Source organism: Somniosus microcephalus, chromosome 14, assembly GCF_052327205.1.
Source record: "Somniosus microcephalus isolate GS21.2 chromosome 14, FLI_Smic_1.0, whole genome shotgun sequence".
NCBI classification, from domain to species: Eukaryota; Metazoa; Chordata; class Chondrichthyes; order Squaliformes; family Somniosidae; genus Somniosus; species Somniosus microcephalus.
In genome coordinates this window covers 78,009,507-78,028,454 of record NC_141000.1, presented here as the reverse complement: position 1 = coordinate 78,028,454, position 18,948 = coordinate 78,009,507, and the positions used below count along the sequence as shown (strand labels likewise).

The 18,948-nt window shown below is 42.2% G+C and overlaps 2 protein-coding genes across 7 annotated transcripts in view; one reads left to right on the top strand and one right to left on the bottom strand.

The window, feature by feature from the left end:
* The window catches only part of LOC147107593 (sodium/potassium-transporting ATPase subunit alpha), a 68,001-nt gene extending 62,436 nt beyond the window's left edge, over positions 1-5,565 (top strand). The window contains exons 20-23 of the mRNA XM_086006754.1: positions 2,209-2,339; positions 3,368-3,469; positions 3,638-3,729; positions 5,356-5,565. Of these exons, the coding sequence (XP_085862880.1) occupies positions 2,209-2,339; positions 3,368-3,469; positions 3,638-3,729; positions 5,356-5,384 (354 nt within the window). The 3' untranslated portion in view covers positions 5,385-5,565. The remainder of the gene's footprint in view (positions 1-2,208; positions 2,340-3,367; positions 3,470-3,637; positions 3,730-5,355) is intronic.
* Positions 5,566-12,023: 6,458 nt separating this feature from the next.
* The window catches only part of LOC147107592 (uncharacterized), a 107,524-nt gene continuing 100,599 nt past the window's right edge, over positions 12,024-18,948 (bottom strand). For 4 of the 6 annotated variants that reach the window (XR_015080838.1, XR_015080837.1, XM_086006752.1 and 1 more), the window contains one exon: positions 12,024-17,026. Coding sequence is in view for 4 of the 6 variants with exons in the window: in XM_086006752.1 (XP_085862878.1) it covers positions 16,994-17,026 (33 nt within the window). In the remaining 2 variants the exon portion in view is untranslated. The remainder of the gene's footprint in view (positions 17,027-18,948) is intronic. The other 2 variants (XM_086006750.1, XM_086006751.1) reach the window with 1 other exon arrangement.

Sequence of the window (18,948 nt, the reverse complement as noted above, 5' to 3'; positions counted from 1 at the left end):
GGTTTCAAACTAGTGTCCTGAACATAAATAAAGGTAATTACAAAGGTATGAAGGCAGACTTGGTTAAAGCGGACTGGGAAAATATATTACAGGGTAAGACTGTTGAAAAGCAGTGGCAAACATTTAAGGAGATATTTCATAACTCTCAGCAAAGATATATTCTAGTGAAAAAGAAAGACTCTTAAGAGAAGGATGAACCATCCGTGGCTAACTAAGGAAGTAAAGGATGGTATCGAATTGAAAACACAGGCATACAATGTAGTGAAGAATAGTGGAAGGCTAGAGGATTGGGAAATTTTTTTAAACCAGCAAAGGACGACTAAAAAAATGATAGAGAGAGAAGATAGCCTATGAGCCAGGGTGGATAAAGGGGAACCAGTAGATGTGGTGCATTTGGATTTCCAGAAGGCATTCGATAAGGTGCCACATAAAAGGTTAGTGCACAAGATAAGAGCTCACAGGGTTTATTAATGTGGATAGAGGATTGGTTAACTAACAGAAAACAGAGAGTCGGGATAAATGAGTCATTTTCAGGTTGGCAAACTGTAACTAGTGAGGTGCCACAGGGATCAGTGCTGCAGCCTCAACTATTTACAATCTATATTAATGACTTGGATGAAGGGACTGAGTGTAATGTAGCCAAATTTGCTGGTGATACAAAGATAAGTGGGAAAGCAATTTGTGTGGAGGACGCAAAGAATCTCCAAAGGGATATAGATAGGCTAAGGGAATGGAAAAAAATCTAGCAGATGGAGTATAATGTGGGAAAATGTGAGGTTATCCACTTTGGTAGGAAAAATAAAAAAGCAAATTATTATTTGATTACAAAATGCTGAGGTACAGAGGGATCTGAGTGTCCTTGTACATGAACCACAAAAAGTTAGCATGCAGGTACAGCAAGTAATTAGGAAGGCAAATGGAATGTTGGCCTTTATTGCAAAGGGAATGGAGTATCAAAGTAGGGAAGTCCTGTTACAACTGTTGGTGGGACCACCTGGAGTACTGCGTGCAGTTTTGGTCTCCTTATTTACGGAAGGATATACTTGCATTGGAGGCAGTTCAGAGAACGTTCACGAGGTTGATTCTGGAGATGAAGTGGTTGTTTTATGAAGAAAGGTTGGGCCTATACTCATTGGAGTTTAGAAGAATGAGAGGGGATCTTATTGAAACATGTAACATTCTGAAGGGGCTTGACAGGGTAGATGCAGAGAGGACGTTTCCCCTCATGGGGGAATCTAGAACTAGGGAGCATAATTTCAGAATAAGAGGGCACCCATTTAAAACGGAAATGAGGGGGAATTTCTTCTGAGGGTTGTGAATCTATGGAATTCTCTTCCCCAGAGAGCAGCGGAGGCTGGGTCACTGAATATATTTAAGGTGGAGATAGACAGATTTTTGCACGATAAGGGAGTCACAGGTTATGGGGAGCGGGCAGGGAAGTGGAGTTGAGGCCAAGATCAGATCAGCCATAATCTTATTGAATGGCGGAGCAAGCTCGAGGGGCCAAATGATCTACTTCTGCTCCTACGTCTTATGTTATAAACTAAAAATTCACTGGTTAGCGGGAGGGTCCCTCTACTACAATGAACAATCAAGGTTTCACTAATTTAGAGAAGGTTTGCGAATGGAAGTGAAAGGAGGAGCTACAATAAGTTCATTGAGAGAGAGAGACCCAAGATAAAGGATACATGTAATTACAGATGTAAATGTCCTTTAGGTAAGAAAATCTGCCATTCTTACCTGGTCTGGCCGATGTGACTCCAGACCCACAGCAATATGGTTGACTCTTAACAGCCCTCTGAGTTGTACCAGACTGCTACAAAGAAGTATCCCCACACGGACTGTAGCGGTTCAAGAAGGCGGCTCACCACCACCTTCTCGAGGGCAGGTAAGGATGGGCAATAAATGCTGGCCTTGCCAGCAACGCCTACCTCCTGTGAATGAATAACAGGGTGGGTGAACTGCTTTATTAACTTGTAAGAGCTGGAAAGTTGCATTCTGTTCCTCTGATGAGTAGAACTTTTCATCACTGGGTAGGAGTTCGGTCTATAGTATGCCTCATATTAAATAACAAAAGTAACACTTCCTTTGTTACGATCATATCGCACCTTTTTTAATGTACCAAGTTTGAGTTCCCTGACTGATCAAATTTAAAACTTAAACCAACCTATCCTACACCCCTAATTTAATGTTTCTGTCCTTTTTCAGACTTATGAACAGCGAAAAATTGTGGAATTCACATGTCACACTTCGTTCTTCATCAGCATTGTGGTGGTGCAGTGGGCTGACTTAATTATCTGTAAGACCAGAAGGAACTCCGTCTTCCAACAGGGAATGAAGTAAGTATTTCACCAATATGTTTGGGAGAGGGGAGGTTACACCAATCAGTGACATACTACAGGAATCTCTTTGGTATCCGGCACCGACAAGATCGGGATGGTGCCGGTTGATTAAAAATTCCAGATAACGAAGAAGGGCCATGGAGTGACAATGGCCCAAGGTACGAGAGTCCCGTTCCACGGGCATGGGTGCCGGCGGCCCCGTTCCACGGGCACGGGGACCAGGTTACACAACCAGAGGTGCAGGAGCCATGATTACATGGCAAAGGGTACGAGAACCCCGGTTACACAGCCACAAATATACAGTATACGGAAGCCTCAAAACCTACTCCAGAATTTTGCCGGTTATTAGAAAATTCCGGATAATTAGGTGCCGTTTTAAACGAGAGTGTCCTGTATGTGGTAATCACAGTTGGGATCTTTGACTAAAGAATTTCAGAATTAATCTTTCCATTTTATTCCCTATGCCCTTGGGTGGTGGAATCCTAATGGGATACAAGTGAGACTGTTACTTTAGTCCATGCTAGACTGTTCCCAGTATCGACTTGCTAAAGTGACCCAATTACTTTGTAGGTGAATGTGCTCTATGCTGTGGTATGGTGCCATAAAACTAGTCGTCATTTCAGTCCGTGGTCTGTGCTAAGTCTGACCTATGTTGCTATATTATAATTGGCTTCTGCTCCTTGGACTAAGGGAGAGTTATAATCAGCCAGCTTTCCCGCAACTGGTCGCAATCAATTGGTTTTATTATCCCTGCCCCCTTCCTGGAAAAGTGCACAAATGAACATTGTGTGAGGATAGCATCAAAGTCGTGTGTGGTGCCACTGTGATTGAATAGCCTGATGGTGCCTAGACTCATAAATGGTTAATGGTCATTGGGCTTGTTACTGGAAGCTGCCATCACCAGTGAAACTGCCCCAGTATGTGTTGCTGTTTTCAAGAGTGGGAATCATAGAGGTATGTTGGGTGTGCTTTCTATTGACTTGCAGTTCTATGTCTTCTCAATAACTTGTTTTCTTGTTTCACAGGAATAAAATTCTCATCTTTGGTTTGTTTGAAGAGACAGCACTTGCTGCTTTCCTTTCATACTGCCCTGGCACTGATATAGCGCTCAGGATGTATCCACTCAAGTAAGTAGTTCTCATTTTCCTGTCTTTGGTTCCTACAGTAGCCGTTGGTTTTAATTCCAAATAACGAGCACCTTTTTAGTGCTCAGATTTTCTGTGCTGTGAGTTTTCCATTTTTGGTTGACATCTTTCTTGTTCAGTCTTTAATCCAGTTCATTTTCTTCCTTTCAGACCTAGCTGGTGGTTCTGTGCCTTTCCATACAGTCTTGTCATATTTCTTTATGATGAAATGCGAAGGTTCATCATCCGTAGGAGCCCTGGAGGTAATTTAGTACTGGTTGTAACATTGTCTCTGAAAGTGGTTTATGTAGATTTGAATCTTAAATAATCTAGTCAAGGGTCACGTGCAATCTATAATTTTAAAAGGGTAATATCCCTGACTGACCTAGGCTTTGCTGTGTTTGGCTGCTATATTTGTCCTGAGAGTTCAGCCTCCTAATGAAGCAGTTCATTCCTGTATGCAGCAAGACTGGACAACATTCAGGCTTGGGCTGATAAGTGGCAATTAATATGCACACCACACAAGTGCCAGGCAAGGATCATCTCCAACAAGAGAGTCTAGCTCCTGCCCCATAACATTCGAGATTACCATCGCCAAATCCCCCACCATTAACATCCTGGGAGTTACCATTGAACAGAAACTTAATTGGACCGGCCACATAAATACTGTGTGGCTACAAGAGCAGGTCAGAGGTTGGGCATTCTGCAGTGAGTGACTCATCTCCTGACTCCCCAAAGCCTTTCTACCATCTCCAAGGCACAAATCAGGAGTGTGATGGAATACTTTCCACTTGCCTGGATGAGTGCAGCTCCAACAACACTCCAGAAGCTCAACACCATCCAGGACAAAGCAGCCCGCTTGATTGGCACCCCATCCACCACCTTAAACATTCACTCCCTCCACCACTAGTGCACCGTGGCCGCAGTGTGTACCATCTACAAGATGCACTGCAGCAACTTGCCAAGGCTTCTTCGACAGCACCTCCTAAACCCACGGCCTCTACCACCTAGAAGGACATGGGCAGCAGGCGCATGGGAACATCACCACCTGCAAGTTCCCCTCCAAGTCACACCATCCTGACTTGGAAATATATTGCCATTCCGTCATTGTCACTCGGCCAAAATCCTGGAACTCCCTCCCTAACAGCACTGTGGGAGTACTTTCACCGCAGACTATAGCGGTTCAAGAAGGCGGCTCACCACCACCTTCTTGAGGACAATTGGGGATGGGCAATAAATGCTAGCCTTGCCACCGACGCCCACATCCCATGAATTAATAAATAAAAAGACTGCCTCGTGTTGCCACATTGGAATGATGTTCAGTAGTTTGATTACTTTTGCTCTCTTGGAGTTTTTTGGGTTTAAGGTCCTGCTGGCCATAGTGGGTAAATGCATTCCCCACAATGTGGTATGGGGCATACAAATCAGGTATTGCTGTGCTGAACAAGCTGATCTTAACTAGGTTGTCTCATGGCTTCCCTGGGCTAGAGATATTGGCAGAGGGGACAGGAAATCAGCTAAGGTGCCTGCTCCCAATTACAGTCCAGCGAAGCCTGCTTGGAAATGCATGAAAGTGGATGTTGGATGGGGACATGATCGGCTCAGCTGTGAAATTCCTCCACAGTCGAATAGCCTGCTGACATCACTGTCTCGGATTAGGCATGAAAAACAGCCACATGGGTGGGGTACCAAGCGACATCGAGTGCCTGTAGGATCACCACACCATGGACTACTCCCTTCAGGAGAACTGGGGAGCAAGAGCAATAAATATATCGAAACAAAAACGACAAATACAAGTAGAGACACTAGATTGATTCAGAGTTTTGTTTGGCTTGTTCTTTACATTTTGAAAATACATTGCCTAACTTTTTTCCTTTTTTTGTTGCTAGGTTGGGTGGAGCAGGAAACGTATTATTAGAAGAACAAATACTAAAACATTTCATCAGTTTGTTTGTCTGCCTTAACCATTAAACATTTACTAAAGTGCTAATAGTGGTGAGTAGAGATGAACTGTTTTGTAAGAAACAAAACTGAAAAAGTCACTGGTTTTATATGAACTTTTTACAAATATAATTTAAATAAATTGGATTATGTCAGTCTCTGTGTGTTATGTTTTTATATTTTACTTAATTACACAACCACCTAATATTCACCCTCTGCATTTGGTATTAAAACCATTTAAGGTATTTGCCTTGCATTGATTTTTTTTTTTTCCAGCTTGTTTATCAAGCTTGACTGAAATAGACCTGTAGGTAGTTTATGCATCCTTAGACTGAACAGTATTGCTTCTATGAAAAGTTATTACATGTCCGTCTACTGCCATCAGGAAGTCATTTCAACAGACAATAGAACCTATTTCTCATTGCAAAGCAGAGGCTGTAGCCTGCATGCAATTGATTTTCCTTGGGCAATGGTTTGGCACATTGCTGGGTTTTAAGTGTGACTCACAAGGTGCTGCGCTGTGAAGAATGCAAAACTTTGAGCATATCCAGAATGCATGGAATGCTATCTATTTGTTGTTGGTATATGTGCTTTCATGAATAACATACAGAAATGTCAAAAGTTGCATTGACTGCAGCTTTTGGACCCTCAGATGTTCATTGACACTCACTTCTGAAACTCTTGGACCTTGTATAATCATGAAATCATGCATTGAAATTCACCTAATCCAGAGTTCTGGTGTATGTTTATCCAGCCTTATTGTGTAGCTTTACACCATCCACCAAATGTGTGTACTGGAGGGCTTATTTCCTCTCCGTTGTTAGCCATTTCTAACAGTCTCCTGCAATTTAATTTACTAAACTACCTTCAGACTTCCATTTATTCAAGCCAAATCTGAGCCATCTTTCTAATACTTCATTGTTGAGATATCCGACTGCTGTCTGGAGTGCTTTAAGGTGTACTTCAACGTACATATCAATTTATAGGCCATTAGCTTGACGTACGTAAGTTGCTAGAAAGGATCATTGGGGTACCCTGTTACGACCACTTTGACAGAGAAGTGGTTATTAGGTTTCGGATTGGGTGCGGTATATGTTGTGATACACAAGGTATCACAATTGTGTGGGACAGGCTTGATGGACCAGAGGGTTTTTAACCTGTCTGTCATTGTTTGTATATTCGTAACACACACCTTGGCTTTTGGGAAAGGTTAATGGCTTACCAACCTGGTTGAATTCTTCAGAGATTACCAGATTGATGGATGAAGAGACATTATGGCCAGAATTTTTAAGTTTCTGACCCGCCCGAGGTGGTGTGGGGGGTAGACTGCGAGAAACCTGGAAGTTTGGGTTTCCCCACACACTGGAGTTTTAACTCCACAGCGTTCCGATCCCTGATCCCCGGGGGTGGGGTGGTGTTTGTATGGGGTGAGCTTGGGGGGTGCCTGGAGGAGGTACTCTGATCCTCCTGGCCGACGAGGATTGCTCCCCGAGACTGTCCTTGATGCAGCTACCAGGAATCCCAAGGCCTGGGATCCCTGGCCGGCCACAGTGACACCTGCACAGCAGGTTAAATCAGAGGCTTCACGGCCTCATTATCACATTTAAAGTGCCAATCTGCCTCCTGCAGCAGGTTGGCATCCTGCCTCAGTTAAACCCAGAAATGGGCAGTTGGGGTTGGCATTTAGATTTTTAAAACTTTAACTCCCCCACCCCCAACCCACCCATATTTTCAGGTTAAAACTCCCCTCTTTTATGTTTGGACTTTTGAAAGGTGCCTCACAATAGGCTGCAATATTAGAGTTCTGTGGTATTGGAGGGCAAATCCTGGGTTGGATAGGGAATTGTTTGCATTAGACAGGGTTGTCATTAATGGTCATGGCTCCGTGTGGAGACCAGTTACTACTGGAGTCCCACAGGGATCAGTGTTGGGGTCGTTACTCTTTGATATGCATCAATGATCTGGATGAAGGTGTTGGGGATACTGTGTGCAAGTTTGCAGATGACACAAAAATCTGTACTGCCATTAGAACCCTTGAAGATTGCAATCTGATTTAGATACAATGGGGGAATAAGCCCACATAAGGCAGATGGTTTTTAATGTATATAAATGTAGTGTGATGCATGTGGGTACAGCTAATGCTGAGCTCTAAATTGAAGTCTCTTGAAAGGAAAAGAAACCTAGGTGTTCTAGAGCATGTCTCTAAAGGTTCACAACCAGCGTGGAGAGGCTATAGCAAAAGCAAGAAGTATATTTCGATGTATAGCTAGGGCGATGCAATATAAAATGAAGAGCACCATAGAATCATAGAATGGTTACAGCACAGTAGGAGGCCATTTGACCCGTCAAGCCTGTGCCGGCTCTCTGCCAGAGCACTTCAGCTAGTCCCACCCTTTCCCCGTAGCCTTGCAATTTTTTTTCCTTCAAGTACTTATCCAATTCCCTTTTGAAAGCCACAATTGAATCTGCCTCCACCACCCTTTCAGGCAGTGCATTCCAAATCCTAACCACTCGCTGCATAAAAAAGTTTTTCCTCATGTCGCCTTTGGTTCTTCTGCCAATCACCTTAAATCTGTGTCCTCTGGTTCTCGACCCTTCCGCCAATGGGAACAGTTGATCTGTCATGGTTTTGAACACCTCTATCAAATCTCTCAATCTTCTCTGCTCTAAGGAGAACAACCCCAGCTTCTCCAGTCTATCCCTGTAACTGAAGTCCCTCAGCCCTGGAACTATTCTTGTAAATCTTTTCTGCACCCTCTCTAAAGCCTTCACATCCTTCCTAAAGTGCGGTGCCCAGAATTGGACACAATACTCCAGTTGTGGCCGAACCAATGTTTTATAAAGATTCATCATCACTTCCTTGCTTTTGTACTCTGTGCCTCTATTTATGAAGCCCAGGATCCCATATGCTTTAACTGCTTTCTCAACCTGTCCTGCCACCTTCAATGATTTGTGCACATATACCCCAAGTCTCTGTCCCTGTACCCTTTAGTTTATATTGCCTCTCCTCATTCTTCCTACCAAATTGTATCAGTTTGCACTTTTCTATGTTAAACTTTGTCTGCCCATTCCACCAGCCTGTCTCTGTCCTCCTTGAAGTCTATCATTATCCTCCTCACTGTTCACTATACTTCCAAGTTTTGTGTCATCTGCAAATTTTGAAAGTGTCATTACACCCAAATCATTAAAATATATCAAGAAAACCTGGGGAACACCACTGTATACCTTCCTCCAGTCTGAAAAACAACCATTCACCACTACTCTCTGGCACTTGGCCAATTTTGTATCCATGCTGCCACTGTCCCTTTTATTCTGTGAGCTTCAACTTTGCTGGCAAGCCTTTATGAAACGCCTTTTGGAAGTCCATGTACACCACATCAACCGCATTGCCCACATCAACCCTCTGATAGCTCAAAAAAAATTAAATCAGGTTAGTTGAACACGATTTGCCTTTAACAAATCCATGCTGGCTTCTCTTAATTAATCCACACTTGTCCAAGTGACTGTTAATTTTGTCCTGGATTATTGTTTCTAAAAGCTTCCCCACCACCGAGGTTAAGCTGGCTGGCCTGTAGTTGCTGGGTTTATCCTTACACCCATTTTTGAACAAGGGTGTAACATTTGCAATTCTCCAGTTCTCTGACACCAAGGAGGATTGGAAGGTTATGGCCAGTACCTCCACAATTTTACAAGTTCTTGGTTAGGCCCCATCTAGAATACCGAGTACAGTTCAAAGTCCTACAAATAGTTCAGAGGAAGGCCACTAGATTAATAACTTGTCTAAAAATCCTTAGCTATCACAATAGGCTCAGGGAGCTGGGTCTGTTCAATCTAGAAAAGTATAGACTTCAGGAGACTTGATTGAAGTATTTAAAATGACGAAGGGACTAGCTTGTATGCATGTGGTCAGATTATTTGAATTGAATGTTGGAGAAAGAGGGGGCATGTGTAAAAGCTACGCAAATTCAATCTTCGGCTATACTGGCGTATTCATTCAATGTTCCCCGTAACACAAAATTTGGGTACGGGCTGCGCGGCCCGTTCACAGTTTCGCGCATAAGAAAGACTTGCATTTATATAGCGCCTTTCACAACCACTGGACGTCGCAAAGCGCTTCACAGCCAATTAAGTACTTTTTGAAGTGTAGTCACTGTTGTAATGTAGGAAATGTGGCAGCCAATTTGCGCACAGCAAGTTCCCACAAACAGCAACGTGATAATGACCTGTTTTTGTGATGTTGATTGAGGGATAAATATTGGCCAGGACACCGGGGATAACTCCCCTGCTCTTCGAAATAGGGCCATGGGATTTTTTACATCCACCCGAGAGCAGACGGGGACTCCGTTTAACGTCTTGTCCGAAAGACAGCATCTCCTGAGTGCAGCACTCACTCAGTACTGCACTGGAGTGTCAGCCTAGATTTTTGTGCTCAAGTCTCTGGAGTGGGACTTGAACCCACAACCTTCTGACTCTGAGGCGAGAGTGCTACCCACTGAGCCACAGCTGACACACGTGCAGACTTTAACATTGCAAAAGCCAGTCCTGGGCTGCGTGGGTCTGGCAGACACCGCGCAGCTTACAGAAAATGTTGCTCATATTGTAACTTTGGCAGGAATATACTGAAACACTAGGAAACTAGGCTGCAGATTCTGTTTGGGGCAGATCTTTTGCCTACCCCAATTGTGGTCATAATGCTAAAGGGGGGGGGTTAAGGACTAGCAAAACCTGAATTCCTGCACGCCAAGTCTTCACTGGGTTCAATGTCGTAAGTCACTATTAAACATTTTTTCAGGGCAGAACAGACTCATTTACACTGTTTTAGATATCCAGCATCTGCAGTTTTTTTTTAAACTAAGAGAAATCACTGTAAATGCCCAGCGGAGCATTATGGTCAGTTAATGTTTAGAGTGCGGAACCCTTATCAAAAATTCATCATCTATTACAAATGTACAGCATTTGAAAAACACATGCATGCACACACGTGAAAAGGACTAGAATGACCTATAAAATGCTTAAGTGGAAAACAGGAGATGGTTAAATGGCAATATTAGCATGAGGCAGTAAGACTCACCTGAGGGTCTGTGCCACATTGGACGCTGCACACCCAGAGGAATGCAACTTGTGGCCTTTTACAAAGGGGGTCAGTGGGGATATCCTCAACTTGTTTCTTGGGGGTGGGGTGGCCTGGGCTTGGCAGCCACCATTGGTATGATAATTAAGGGACTTCCCTCCTCACCCCTCTTTCTCTGCCCCCCACCCCCCCCCCCCCCCCCCCGGGGACCACCCTTCTAACTTTGGTGGCTGAGGTCACAGGCTTCCCCTCCCCTGTGGATTGCAAGGCCCCAGGTCTGTTCTGGGGCTATTGTATATGAAAACAAGCTGGCCCATGAATCTGCTTTTTAAAACTTTAATGTATTGTGCCAGGAAAAAAAACAATAACTTGATGCATCATTGATAAAAATGTTTAATTTTTCTCTTGGGAAGAATGCCTATAAGTTAAATTCAAGAGGAATGGGATTGCCTGCTGTCAGCGCTGTTTACCAGCAGATGGTGAACAGCTATGATCAGTCAATCCTATTTACATTTGAATTTAACATTTGGACATTTATTAATTACTTTTGTTAATTTTTTAATATTCCTTCAGAGGATTTTAATTAAATGAGATTTGTCTTTTTCGTGGGAAAGTATTTGAATGGCATACTGGCAGTTTGAAGTAGCGCATCAGGAAATTAAATAGCTGATCGGTAAACAGCTAGTTTGAGCCTAAATCAGGTCAAATGTGTGGTATAATTATAGTGGAATTTAGTTCTAATCATTTTGGCAGATCCCCAGGAGATCATTACATCCGAAGGTGACAGCTGAGCAGTTTGAATGGCTATTGCACTGCTCATACGGCAGGTACACTCTCCACACTGTTTTCCCATGGAAAAGATCAATGTTGGTTAAATTAAAAGGATAATGTTAATGAAGACGGGAGAATGCCATAAAGTTCAATTTGAATGTAACGGGATTGCTTGCTTTCAGTGCTGTTCATCTGTTAAAAGTGTCAGTGAGTAGCACGAAGCAGGCAATCACCAGTTGGTTGGGTAACTTATGTTTCTGGAACTATATCCCAGGGGAGAGAAGAAAATTAGGAGAAAAATTAGAAATCACTAAGCTAACTACATTCCTATTAATTTTTTTCCATGAAATATGGTGGTGTGAATAAAGTGGCAATCAAAATGTCTACCATGCCCTTCTGCATCACTATGCTAGAAATTTTGACTTGGTGTGGTGGAATTCAAACATGCCACAGAGTGGGTGTATGCAGCTTGAAGCCCACCATGCTCCTTGATGATTTTTCCTATGCTTGTTATCACATAGAGACCAGCTTTTCTGCCACAGGAAATATTAGGAAGGCCTTTCATCCCAGGCTGTGCTCAAACTACCTGGTTTATATCGACCTTGGCCAGGGAGATGTGCAGTATAGCAGATACTGGGGTCTGCGCAGTCGGGCATACATTCCAAGAACTAAAAGCACACATTAATTTCCTCTTTAAATACAATAAAGGTATTATGAACTCCGAAGTGTTTCTGGGATAAACTGCCTCTTGTAAAAATCTCTCTTTAAAACCACTCCCATTTTACAATAAATAACTTTATTGTAGTGTACACAAAATATAAACATTAAAACGCTATAAATTTGTTCTCTGTATCATTATCTAATTACAAAATTAATGTTTTCATTCCATTGTCTCCAGAGCTAGAATTGCATTTTTTCTTTATACATTACAGCTCAATGTATATTTAGCATTTGTTCCATTATTCCAGAGTCAGGGCTTGAACTTTAAATACTATGAATTAGTTGCCTTTGAAATAAATCGTCTACTCAAAGTTTCAGATACCACATTTATTGCTTTCCACATTTTATTCCTCACCCTACTGTGGTATGTGCCCAATCTTTCCCTTTGTTTAAATACTGTTCTCTCTAAATCTTGCCCTGTTGCATAGCAAGTTAATTGAAAGCCATAATTATAATGGAATGTGTTCATTGGCACCCTTTAACATGGCATAGATTGCTACTTGCTTTCTTTCGGTTTTATCCCCTTACAAGTTTCTCCCTTCTCTAGACAGTGTCTCCTTGGTGGGTAGTTTCAGGGGTTCCTAAAGCACTTTACAGCCAATGAAGTACTTTCGAAGCTCCTGGCATGTAGAACTCCCTCAATACCTCCGCCTCGTCACCACCCACCTCGCTTTCAAAAACCTCCTGTGGCTCCTTCTGTTTAACCATGGCATTGCCCCCTAACCCCGGCCTCACCCTCTGTTCACACCATGTAAAGCCCACTGAGATGGCTTTTTCTATGTGAAGAGCTTTATAGAAATGCAAGTTGTATCTACCACACTTTCCTGGGTAAGGGGAAAAATAGAGTATGAGAGTAAACTTGCAAGGAACATAAAAACGGATTGTAAAAGCTTCTACAAGTATGTAAAAAGAAAAAGATTAGTGAAGACAAATTAAACAAATACTTTGGTTCTGTCTTCACGGAAGAGGACACAAATAACTTACCAGAAATGCTAGGGAATCAAGGGTCTAGTGAGAAGGATGAATGAAAGGAAATTAGTATTAGTAAAAAAAAGTGCTGGAGAAATTAATGGGACTGAAAGCTGATAAATCCCCTGGGCCTAATAATCTGCATCCCAGAGTACTAAAAGAGGTAGCCATGGAAATAGTGGATGCATTGGTTGTCATCTTCCAAAATTCTATAGATTATGGAACAGTTCCTGCAGATTGGAGGGCGGCAAATGTAACCCCACTATTTAAAAAAGGAGGGAGAGAGAAAACAGGGAACTACAGACTGGTTAGCCTAACATCTGTAGTAGGGAAAATGCTAGAGTCTATCATAAAGGATGTGATAACAGGACACTTGGAAAATATCAACGGGATTAGACATCAACATGGATTTATGAAAGGGAAATAATGTTTGACAAACCTGGAGTTTTTTGAGGATGTAACTGGTAGAATAGATAAGGGAGAACCAGTGGATGTGGTGTATTTGGATTTTCAGAAGGCCTTTGATAAAATCCCACATAAGAGGTTAGTGTGCAAAATTTTAAAGCACATGGGATTGGGGGTAATATACTGGCATAGATTGAAAATTGGTTAACAGACAGGAAACGGAGTAGGAATAAATGGGTCTTTTTCGGGGTGGCAGGCGGTGACTAGTGGGGTGCTGCAGGGATCAGTGCTTGGGCCCCAGCTATTCACAATATAAATGATTTGGATGAGGGAACCAAATGTAATATTTCCAAGTTTGCTGACGACACGAAACTAGGTGGGATTGTGAGTTGTGAGGAGGATGCAAAGAGGCTTCAAGGCGATTTAGACAAGTTGAGTGAGTGGGCAAATACATGGCAGATGCAGTATAACGTGGATAAATGTGAAGTTATCCACTTCGGTAGGAAAAACGGAAAGGTAGAGTATTATTTAAATAGTGATAGATTGGAAAATGCTGATGTACAAAGGGACCTGGGTGTCCTTGTACACCAGTTACTGAAAGCAAACATGCAGGTGCAGCAAGCAGTTAGGAAGACAAATGGTATGTTGGCCTTCATTGCAAGAGGATTTGAGTACAGGAGCAAGGATGTCTTAGTACAGTTGTACAGGGCCTTGGCGAGACCACACCTGGAGTACTGTGTGCAGTTTTGGTCTCCTTACCCAAGAAAGAATATACTTGCCATAGAGGGAGTGCAGCAAAGGTTCACCAGACTGATTCCTGGGATGGCAGGACTGTCGTATGAGGAGAGATTGGATCGACTAGGCCTGTATTCACTAGAGTTTAGAAGAATGAGAGGGGATCTCATTGAAACGTATAAAATTCTGACTCGGCTAGACAGACTGGATGCAGGGAGGATGTTTCCCCTGGCTGGGGGGGTCTAGAACGATGGGTCACCATCTCAGGATACGGGGTAGGACATTTAGGACTGAGATGAGAAATTTCTTCACTCAGAGGGTGGTGAACCTGTGGAATTCTCTACCACAAAAGGCTGTAAAGGCCACGTCACTGAATATATTTAAGGAGGAGATAGATTTCTAGACACAAAAGGTATCAAGGGGTATGGGGACAGAGCGGGAATATGGTATTGAGATAGAGGATCAGCCATAATCATATTGAATGACGGAGAAGGGCCTAATGGCCTACTCCTCCTATTTTTCTATGTTCTAGAAGAAATACTTCTGTTTTTCTATTAAGAGTATGCAAACTCACTATAAACAGAACAGCTGAAAGTGTTTTTTTTTAATGCTTTCAATCTGAGCAATAAAACAAACAAAATGGGTACTGGAAGTATTATTTGTTCAAAATGTCCTGTAACATTGAGTTTAATGTACAGTTTCTTTTACAAGTATATATGGCTGGTAAAATTAATAGGGCCTAACATAAGATGCCTCAAGCTGACTGCAGCAAAGCTGCTTGTTATCTGCTGGGATGGGATGTGTTTTAAGTCTTTCTGTTTTTGAACTCTAATATGATCTGGAATTATGTGCGACCTAGGTCTGTAGAAACTGGGTCCAACTGTGCAGCAGATCTTGATCTTCAAGACAACCTATAAGTGAACAGAAAACATAGAAACAGTTTTGGGCAAGAGATGATGATGGGGCTTTAACATGAAAATCAGCCCAATGTGCACCAGTTCACGGGACATAACAGCACAGAAAAAAGTCCTGACCTGTAAGGCTGGGTCCCTGCCCCTTTTATGTTTGATGTGCATTTCCCATGGGCCATGTGCAGGAAGCTCAAACGGGTGTTTTATAATACAGTAATGTAATTGTGTCTTCTGTAGCATTTTCTGACCATCAAGCTGGGCCAGAGCTAGGGGTAAACCGTATCTATTAATAATAGCTGCCCATTGTTGCTGGGTGCTGAGCTGTATATGGCAGTAATTTTAAAGTGCCAAGTAAAAAATACATTTAACAGTTTTAAGGCTGTCACCATTTTCATTGTTTTTTCTTGCTGGTACTTAGGTTTTCATGACCCTTTGTGTCAATTAGTAGAATTTTTCTTTGCTCCCAGCAGCATTACTGGTAGCAGTGGGCCTCCCAATGGGGATTCTCCCTATCTGAGGTGTTTGGAAGAAAAGGGTCAATAGGAGGATGCCATAATTTTTTTCATCCACAATAGTTTAACTTTCTTGTTTTGTACTTGTTTCTGGGATAAATTGTCTCTGTATTGTAAAAATAACCCCATAAAGTACTCCTATTTTCCTTCTACATCCTTCCCTTTAAATAGTTCTTTTCATTTGATTTCATCTATGCAGCATTTCATCTCAAAGTATGTTCTGAAAACTAATTTCTCAATAATGTTTCTGTTTTGTACTCATTTCAACCTTAAACTTTATGATCACTAAACTCCAAATATTCTCAATTGAACGTGACTTATTTATCCCTGCTTTTTCATTAAAAGTATCCTTTAATAGATCATTCCCGTTTCCCAAAAGTTATCAAAAAGATCATTTGTCTAAGCTACTTTTATATTTTCAAAGGTCCTCTCCAAGTGTCGATCACTCCTTGCGTGATGATGAATCTATGAGTCTGACACAGGGATGCTGGCAACAAGTTTAATAGAGTAAACACTGGGAGCTGCCTCAATGACGTTTGGCTCTCTGAATCCAAATTGAGAACCGCTTCCTTCCCCCATTACTTCTGTTAATAAGATTTTTGTTCCATCTCCATGACATCCCCTTCTCCACTGCCTTCGAAACACTAATCCATATGTTTAAAGTTCAGTATTGACTATTCAATGTCTTTCCAGTTAGCCTCCACACTCTGCAAAATGCAAGTCATTTAAAATGCTGCACTCCCATCATCCTTGTCCTTGCCAAGCACTTGCCGCCGCCCCCGCCCCCCAGAAGGGGGAGAAAGAGCTGGAACAAAGATTTGATGCACCAAGGAAGCAAAATGTCAGGGGGAGAAGTACTGGAAACTAAGAGGTAAATGGAGGTGCTTTGCAAGTTAACAGACCCTTTTATTTTCTAGTTAACTGGAGCTGGATCATAAACAATCCAGGCTTCTCGAGTTGAATTTTTCAGCCTTTCATAAGCAGCTTGATCACATTCTGACCACCTCCTTCCAGCACAAAAACAAAGAGTGATTGTGGATGACCGGTTCTATACTCAAGTATTAAATTACTCTCTCATCAATATGAACAAATATTAAGTTGATAATCTTTGATTCCATGTTTAATTTTTTGTAATAGATTTTTCACCAGCTCTTTATTAACTATCATGATCTATTTAAAACTTGCATTTCCAATGTAAACTGTTGATTGAGATGGAGACAGAAGTAATGTTTGGTTTTGAGATTCAATCTTTCTCTTACCATCTCTGGTTAAAAGAATGTAAAGTATGAAACAAGTAAATGTCCATCAAAGCCATTTCCCTTATATTGACTCAGTTTTATTTTCTCTGTCTGTTTCTTTCTATTTCTTCACATACTCAGAAGGGAAAGCAGTTTATAATTAGGCATAAACAGCTTGTAAAGGTCGAAGGTCCATTTGCATTTATGATCCTAAATAAACATCCTGCCACCAGACTTCTGATCCTTACATCATGTCAGTTCCCATCAAAAGACTTCATAGAGGAGATCTGTAAATGGGGATATGTGTAAAATGAATTTATGAAAAGAAAGACCCTGATATTCCAATACAATAGCAAAATACTGCGGATACTGGAAATCTGAAATAACAACAGAAAACGCTGGAAAAACTCAGCAGGCCAGGCAGCATCTGTGGAGAGAGAAACAGTTAACGTTTCAGGTCGAAGACTGGTAGTGCATAAACTTGATGGATCTATCTGGGGGTGGTGGGGCGGGGTGGTTTACCAATTTTTCACACCATGTAACTTGCCATAAATTCCACTGGAGGTGGGTGAGGATGTAAGATGCGCCCAGCCTAATTAAGATGCAGCTATGCAAATAATAGATTTAGGCTGGGATGATGCCAGTTGTAAATATGGTCTTATGTCCTAGGTTCTGTCAATCTAACATGCCACTATAAAACAGCGATGACTTAGAACAGCTGCTGAGGAAGGTTGATGCTCGTAGCTTAAGAGATGAATTGCTGTATTTCATTGTGCTGTTAGGTAGAGACTCAACTTTACTTCAAATAGGACTTTTGTAAATAAAAATTCTCTATTTTGGGGGCTCTTAGTTTCTTTTGAAACTCTCCCATGAGACTTTGGTTTGGGAAATATCCCCTGCCTCAGCTCATCTGCTGCTGAAACCCTCATTCATACCTTTGTTACCTATAGACTTCACTATTCCAATGCTCTCCTGGTCAGCCTCTCATCTTCCACCACCCCCCATGAACTCAGCTGCCTATATCTAACTTGCATCAAGTCCCATTCACCCATCACCCCTGTACTCGCTGACCTGCGTTGGCTCCCGGTCCAGCAACGCCGCGATTTTAAAATTCTCATCCTTTTTTACAAATCCCTCCATGGCCTGGCTCCTCCCTATCCCTGTAACCTCCTCCAGCCCTATAACCCTCTGAGATCTCTGCGCTCCTCCAATTCTGGCCTCATACGCATCTCCAATTTTAATTACTCCACCATTGGCGGCCGTGTCCTCAGTTACCTGTGCCCCAAGCTCTGGAATTCTCTCTCTAATCCTCCCTGCCTCTCTACCCCTCTCTCCTTTAAGACGCTCCTTAAAACCTACCTCTTTGGCCAAGTTTTTGGTCACCTGTCCCAATATCTCCTTATGTGGCGGCTCTGTGCCAAATTGTGTTTGCCAATGCTCCTGTGATGAGCCTTGGGATGTTTTACTACGTTAAAGGCGCTATATAAATGCAAATTGTTGTTGCTGTAAAATTCATTAAGTGCAGTATGGGATTCCCCTCTTTGTAATGCATATATGTTGTAGGACACACAGTAGCAAAGCCAGGAGGCCAGGTTCATAGAGCAATACTACAGAAGACCCAGACCCTGCCCAGATTACTCAGCCACCAGAATATATAGACCCAGAAGATCTTATTTTAATATCTTCCTGGAGTTATGTGTAAGGATGCTGTGGTTCACCCCATAACCCCTTGAAGAACTTTGCACCATACTACAGGGAGATTTACAAACTTTCTCAAAAAGCAGGACAGCTTAAAATATAGATGAATGGCAGCATGATGTAATCACACTTTGCTGACCTTGTGAGGTCATTAAATCTTTTGCTGCATGGAAGGAGTCTTGGGGAGGGGGGGTGCGGTGCGCTGCAGGTTAGGAAGTTGCTACCCACCACGTGTGCCACCTCCTACCACATTGTTTTGCGGGCTGTGTTGGAAGTTATTTTGCCACTTTATGTTCTGTACAGCTTACTACTACACAAAGTGCTGCTAGGTTATCAAAGGTGATACCATAAGTACCATTAATCTAGGATTTAATGTTAATGTAATAAATGTGGAATTCATAAATGCTGAATGTGAAATCTGAGAAAATAATGCTTCTTTTATGAAGTTCCCAGTATTGCACCGAGAACAATGTTGTGGCGCAGAGCCATTGTGGCAACATGTCTAAGCGTT